This window comes from Mus caroli, chromosome 4, assembly GCF_900094665.2.
Source record: "Mus caroli chromosome 4, CAROLI_EIJ_v1.1, whole genome shotgun sequence".
NCBI classification, from domain to species: domain Eukaryota; kingdom Metazoa; phylum Chordata; class Mammalia; order Rodentia; family Muridae; genus Mus; species Mus caroli.
In genome coordinates, this window is record NC_034573.1 from 132,975,848 (window position 1) to 132,983,074 (window position 7,227).

General features: G+C 48.6%; 1 protein-coding gene across 1 annotated transcript in view; it reads right to left on the reverse strand.

Annotated features, from left to right (window-relative positions):
- Pdpn (podoplanin) overlaps nt 1-5,311 on the reverse strand; it is a 33,049-nt gene extending 27,738 nt beyond the window's left edge. Inside the window, exon 1 of the mRNA XM_021161096.1 lies at nt 4,938-5,311. Coding sequence (XP_021016755.1) covers nt 4,938-5,004 — 67 coding nt within the window. The 5' untranslated portion in view covers nt 5,005-5,311. The remainder of the gene's footprint in view (nt 1-4,937) is intronic.
- Nucleotides 5,312-7,227: the final 1,916 nt, after the last annotated feature.

A 7,227-nucleotide genomic window follows, 5' to 3' on the forward strand; every position in this document is an offset into this window, starting at 1 on the left:
GGAGGGGAAAAAAAAAAAAAAAAAAAAACTTAAATGAAAGAAAAACCAAGTCTGACAAGATAGATATTTTCCTTTGCCCCCTCCCCCCACACAAATGAGACACACTTTTCTGCACTTTATACACATATGTGTTCCCTGTGACAGGCCCTTTCTAATTGAAAAGGGCTCTAGAGATGTTTGGTTTCCCAAAGAACAAAAGCATTGGATGGAATGTGTATTCCCAGATCAAGGGATTAAAGATTTCTCTTTCTCGGGGACCCACCCTAACTGAGGTCAGAATCCCCAAGGCTGCCAAGATAGAGGACTTCCCTGTAGGAGCTCAACGCTTAGATGCCTGAACACACAGCAAGAACTCAATAAATATTTGTCAAATAAGCAAATTCCTTGGGTGGGGCAGCTTTCCTGTCAACAAAAGACATTACTTATCTTTCTTTCTCTCCTTTTCTAGAGACTCCAGGCAAGCTAAGTCCTTTCTCCCTTGGGTGGGCTCTCCTCTGGCTTGTTTGCTCTTTTCTTCTCCCTTATGGACTCTGGGAAATACCCTGCTCACAGCATCCTCCTTCTCTGGCCTCCTAGGCATTCCCCCGCACCCTGCCAATATAACAGGGGCTCTCAGCACCTCAGTGTGCACCGGTTGGTCTGCCCATTCCTCTCCAGGCACTTCTGCAATTTATTGGCACTGCGGATTAGAAGCCACGAGCTCATCTTCATCTGGAAAGGCAACTGTCCGTTCCAGAGGTTTTTGTTTTTGAAACTGCATCCACTTTGCCTTGCCCCAACCGCGACTGTCTTCTGTTTCTCCACCTAAGTGATCAGCTGCCCAAGGTCGAAAGCCTCCCTCTGAACTTAGCCTGACTCATTGCCAAATACAGACTGTTCTCCAGGCAAAGTCACTGGACCAGACACAAATGCAGAATACCCCTCTCCCTTTCTCCCTCTCTGTGTGTGCATGTGTAGGTGCACATGTGCGTGTTCAAATGATAACCTTAGATACCATTCCTTAGGCACTCTATTTTTTGAGACAGGATATCTCAGAGGCTGGGGGCTTGCTGATTGGGCTAGCCTGGTTGGTCGGAGAGCCTCAGGGATAAGGCTGTCTCTGCATTCCTAGCACTGGGATTACAAAAAACAAAACAAAACAAAAAAACCCCTTGCTACAGCAGACCAGCATTTTTTACATGGGTTCTGGGAACCAAACTCAGGTTCTCATGCTGGCCCAGATGTCTCTCCAACCCTGGTCTACTCTATCTGTTGATGTTCAAGAATTTCCCACCACCTGGCTGGCTATGAACAGTCTGGGATGATGGACAGCTAAGGCACTGTGGTCAGACATGTGGGAGGAAACAGCCACCTTCATTTCCTGCCCTGGATGAACTTGGCAGCATGTCAGCTGTTTCCTAACCTGGCTCTATCCTACCTTAGATCTTGGATGAAAAGCCTAGTCACTTTCCTTACCCAGAACATTCCAGGGGCTGGGAAGAGGGCTGTCAGTGAAGTGTTCTCCACACAAACATGAACATCCGAGCTCCAGCCCCCAAACTCCCATACGAAGCAGGGCACAGTGGTGTGTATCTGTTACCGCAACAACGGGGAGGCAGAGGCAACCGGATCCCTAAGGGCAATGGCCCATCTAAGTCTAGTGATCCGTGAGCTCCAGATTCAGTGAGAGAAAGAGTCTCAAAAAATATGGTGCAGAGTAATTGAGAAAGGTACACTTGATTCTCTCTCTCTCTCTCTCTCAGAACTCTGTTGAGAAAGTACTTAAAATTGCAGGCAAGGGGAACTTTATCTGTTGTGTGCCTCACACAAATCCTACAAGCAACCTCTTATCTTGACCTCCCCAAAAATCACTGGACCCTCTTCTTCTAACAAGACCGACCACACAACACAGGCTCCTTTCCTGAGAGATGTCAGGATATCAGAGCTTCCTTGGGAGATGGGTTGGGCAAGATAGGGATCCTCTGCAAGGTTCCTGGCTAAACTGGTGTTTGAGTTTGCTTCCTCCTTGGCCTCCCCCAAAACACTTCCACAAGCTGTAACCTGGAACGCCCACTCTCAGAAGCCAGAAATATGACAAAAATTCAGATAAGCCAGTGCAATCCAGAGCACAGGTTCATTCTTGGTTGGCAAGGGTGGCAGAGCATACTCTCGGCTAGGTGCTTTCCTGCACCCAGCAACCCGCCCCACCCTCTTGGGAGAGGTCTAGCCGCCTGTGTGCAAGTCAAACTAAGGCAACAATGTATTTTAATGCACCAGGCCAACTCCACTCTTGTATGAGGAGTGAGTAATTCTTTTTATTCATGTTTAAATGAATAAAGTGAAGTCCACCTTCAGTCTCAAGTCAGTCTTTTTTTTTTTTTTTTTTTTTTTTTATTCAATCATAGTAAAAAGCTTAACTTTGTTTCTGAATCAAGGTCCCAGCAACTTCTGGGATAATAGTGTATAATTTACAGGAGAGGTTGGGGAGATTAAAGGAGGTAAGCCTGCGACATTCCTAGAATGTGGGGGTGGGGGTGAGGGGTGGGGGGTGGGAATGCAAGGAGGTGGTGTCCCGCCCACTAGTCAGGGCCATTCTCTGTCACACGGAGACTTGGGTCTCTCCATTGCCAGCAGAGTCAATGGTGGGTGAGCTGAGTTTTGTCTTGTTGGTCGTGGCTACGCTCAGCCTTCTGCTGCTGCACACGCATCTTTAAATGTGTTTCCCTCTCCTGAACTCAGTTTGGGACCCTAAGCCCCAGTATCCCCCACAGAACCTCTAACAGAACCAGCTTTATTCAAGGCTTCCTCGGCAACATAAGCCCTCAGCAGCTTGTGAGGATTCCAGGGCCCCCGAAAACTGGCAAGAACTTCAGGGAAATCACAGGATGATTTCTGTGCCACATGATTAATCCTGCTCGGACTGGTCCCAGAAGAGCACACATGGGTTAGCGGCAAGCAGTAGCTTGCCGAGAATCTTATAAAAAGCCACTGCTAAACGGGCGAGTCCTGGGGTACCGGCTTTGGATGTTAGTTCAGTGTGAGGGTGGGGCCTGGCAGTGGGGGAGGCTGCCAGATGTGAGGACAACAAGCCTCGTTAGACTCCATGAACACCTTGGGGATTGCAGAGGGGGTTGGGTTATAACCCTAAATCAGTATGGCATAAGACTCTAATAGAATTAGCATACCACAACCACCCCTGATCTGGCTCCCCAGTAATAGCTTAACTCAATGGAGTTAACTCATCCATATTCATTATTCTCAAACAAAAACCCTGCAGGCTCAATCTTGCTGCAGAGCAGCCTGGATACAACTGGCCACATGGCCACCTCTCTGGACACCCCTGTACCAAGGCTTTTTCTTCAGCTGTACAGTTTCTACTCTGAGTGATGACTTTTTCTAGACAAGACCAAATACCAGCTACATTTTAGGAGCATTTTGGGAGCTGGCTTGAGACAGTTGCAGCCTACCCTTGCCTTTGGAGGATGCCAGCCAGCCTCTGGCTTTCCTAGGATGTGGTTTGGGGTGGGTGCCTCCCCTCACTTTGCACTGGTGAGTGAAAAGCCATGTTCTTAACACGCACTGTCTCGCCATGACGGAAATGGAACCGAAATACAGAACTTATATATATATATATCCTAGCGCAAGAAGTTTCAAAGATAGGACTGCCAGGAATACCCCTGAGCACCATAAAGATAGCTTCGTCTCTTTGAAGCAAGCGGACAACCTCGCCCATGCACTCTATATAATTTCCCTAACACTAGGTGTTGTCTGTGGAGAATTATAGAAGCCTAGGCTAGGCCCACCCATCTCACACAAACCACTCCTTCACCAGGAAAGACAGTCCTACATCTCTGACGACCACTAGCCTTCATTTAGTGAGCAACTGAGACTGTCCGATGACTTCTTGGCCCTGGGATCAAGGTTAAGAGTTTAGATCCACCAGGAATACAGATACAACTTAAAACGTCAAAGCAAGAAACAAAATAACAGGAGACTTTCCTAGACCCCAGCAATAGATCACCCAGAAAGAAGACAGTAATTCAGAAGAGGAGGACGTGATGGTGGTCCCATCAATCTGTTTCTTTCTAGTCAGGGTCTTAAAGCCCAGGCTGGTTTCAAACTCCTTATACCCCAAGATAAATAACCCTGAACCCTCTCATCCTCCTGCCTCCATTTCCCAGTGCTGACATCACACAGTTGAACATCACTATCCTGGTTTTTGTATCTTGCTGGGAATGGATCATGAGTGTGTCTCACATGCCAAGCATGGACTCTGCCAACTGAGCTACATTCTCAGGCTCCATTCGTCTTTAATTAACATTAATTCAGCTACTGAGTCCTTGGCCAAGTTCAATACATGGCCTCAAACACACTTGTGCTTCAACGCTCACGGCAGCCCTCCAGGTTAGGAGGTACAGGTCCGTGGCACCCTGGGTTCCATCCATTTCCAGTGTAGGGGTGTGGGGAGGGGAGGAAAGAAAGAAGCAGAGACAAGGATGCTAGAAAGATAGCAGCTTGCGGTTCAAGCTGTTCCACCGCCCCTTCCAGCTACCATCCTAATTAGCGAAGCCTTTTCAGGTCTATCCCCAGACAGGGGTGTGACCCACAGTTCCAATCTACGTCCTCCTATCTGTTCCTCTTTTTCAGAGACATTAACCATTCCTCTAACGCACTGCTTTTTTGGGCCAGTCCAGTCGCTCTTGGTCACCTTCCCATCCCGTAACACTAGCCCCCGGGGCGGAGGGGGTTGTTAAGGGCCATTCTGTACCCCTACCACCTGTGGGTGGATCCCCTACCGCCACACCCACTAGGCTGTTACAAGAGATTTAGCCCCATCTAAGCTACCCCACCGCTCTCCCTCCCTCCCCCCAGCACTCGCAGATCCCAGGCCCAAGCATCCCCCGCCTCCCTCTGTCCCCACCAACAAGTGCTGGTTGCCAATCATGCATGGCGCTTACCTCCCTGCGCAGAGTCCCAGAACCAAACGCTCCCCAAAACCCAGAACAACACTGGCACGGTCCACATCTTGATCTCGTTGGAGCCTCAGCAGCTAGTGGGTTTTTTGTGGGTTGTGAAAAGATGAAAAACAAAACAAAACAAAACAAAAAACTTCGAAGCCACAGGCCCAGCCGGGAAGAGCTCGGGAGGAGGTTGGAAGGCGCTGATCAAAAGTCTCAGCGCCAGAGAGTGCCCGGGCTTTCTGGACCGCAGAGGCAGCAAGCACAGAAAACTTGGCAGCTGGCAACCTCTAGGCACAGTCGGCATTTATGTCTCCGGTCCCGGGGCGGGAGCGGGTGGGCGTCAGGTGGTCCCGGAGATCTAGGACCGCCCCCGAATTCTGTTTGGCCAGCATCACAAGATGACCTCAGGCCAGGTTTAAAGTTACAGGGCCTCAGCCACTGGGGCCCAGCCCAGGGCAAAAAAAAAAAAAAAAAAGCAAAAAAGCAAAAAAGCTTTTGACTTTTTTCCACTACAGGAGAAAGGGGGGCCACATGCAGTAAACAGTTCTGCTTTACAATTTTTATTTATTTTTCTACTATATTTACTATTATGTTTTGGAGGGCAAAGCCCACAACTTAGGTTTCCTTGTTAGTGGGCAGAAGAGACACGCACACCGTGGAGTGTGCGGCTGGTTTTATGGTTTTAGACCGACGCATTGGATTTTTTTCTTCAGATGGTTTGAGGAAAACGGCCGTTGTTTGGGTGAGTCTGAGGCGGCTCTTGTTTATTGAGCCTTCATGCAAGGCACGTGGATGGACGGAAGGATGGTGGGGTGTCTGTCCTCCCACAACTAGCCTTCAGTGCAGTACTTGGCCCGGTGAGGTACTTGTCTGGGTGGGGTGCTTGACCTTGAAGGGTGCTTGGCCCTAGTGAGTTATACAGAAGGCAGAGCACGTGCCACCCCCTGATACCGGGACTTTGTGGCTTCACCTGGAGACCGGGAGCAGCTGTGTCATCTGACTATACGCCACTCACCTGGAACTAATAAGAGTTCAGCTCATCTATTTTAATCCTAAGGTTTAACTGGTAATCCCCTGTCTCTTGATTTAAGCAATACTTCCTTGCTCTCAGGGAGTGGGTATCGGCAAGAGAAATGTTCATTATTCCTTTCTAACCTGTTGGAATCTAAGAACAGGGTTGGGGGTGGTCTTGGCTCCACTCCCGGATGCCATAAATTCCTTTCAACAAAAGCATCTGAAGATGGGCCCCCCAGAGGTGGCTCAGGCCACCAAGTCTGGTGACTTGAGTTTTAGGCTCTGAACCCACAATGGTGAAAGGAGAGTCCCGATTCCTGAATGTTGCACATACTCACACACACACACACACTCGTGCATACACAGGGTAAAAATAAGTTACAGAGAACTTAACAATGAACGTTCCCTACGTGTCCCAATGAAGGTGACAATGAGCTGTTTTCATCCTTTTATCTTTGACCTCAGTTTCAAACAGACTTCATCTCAAGAATTTCAAAAGTAGACTGATTTTTAAAAATTATTTATTGTGTGTGCGCATGCACTCACTCATGCATGTATGTGTGCAAAGGTGTGGGCACCCATGACATGGTATGTGTGTGATATCGGAGGGTAGCTTTGTGGAGCCAGCTCTCTCCTACATTCACATGAGTACTAAAGACCAAACTCGGGTTGCTAGCTTGCCAAGCAGGTCTTTTTATCCTGAGACAACACTGTTTTAAAAGCTCATATTCCCAGCTTTGGTCCCACAAGCTAACTGATAAGACCTTTTGGGGAAATGCTAGTTAAACCCAGTGTCCACGGAAAGCTTGCTCATAGGAATGGTTGGTAAGCTGTGTCCTTTTTAGCTGAGCCTCTGTGTCTCACCAGGGTGAGAGTGAGCCTGCCCACTCAGCAGCAGGTGTACCTTGGCAGGCAAGAGGTTGGACAAGTCTAGAGATTACTCAAGGGCCGGTAGCTTATCCTGGGGCTACAAGATAGGAATGAAGTGGATTCCGGAAGTGGGGAAGAGAGACCTGGAAGAAATGACTCCCGAACTGGTCTTACAACGTTATTTCTTCGGTGTGAGTATTTTGTATTGTAGACTGGGGGTGGGGTGTCCATTTCCTGTGTGACCCCTTAGACAAATAACAGAGGTAATAAAACAGCTTATATTGAAGGGCATTTGGGAGTAGATTAAGAGTCCAGGAAAGCCGGGCGTGGTGGCGCACGCCTTTAATCCCAGCACTTGGGAGGCAGAGGCAGGTGGATTTCTGAGTTCGAGGCCAGCCTGGTC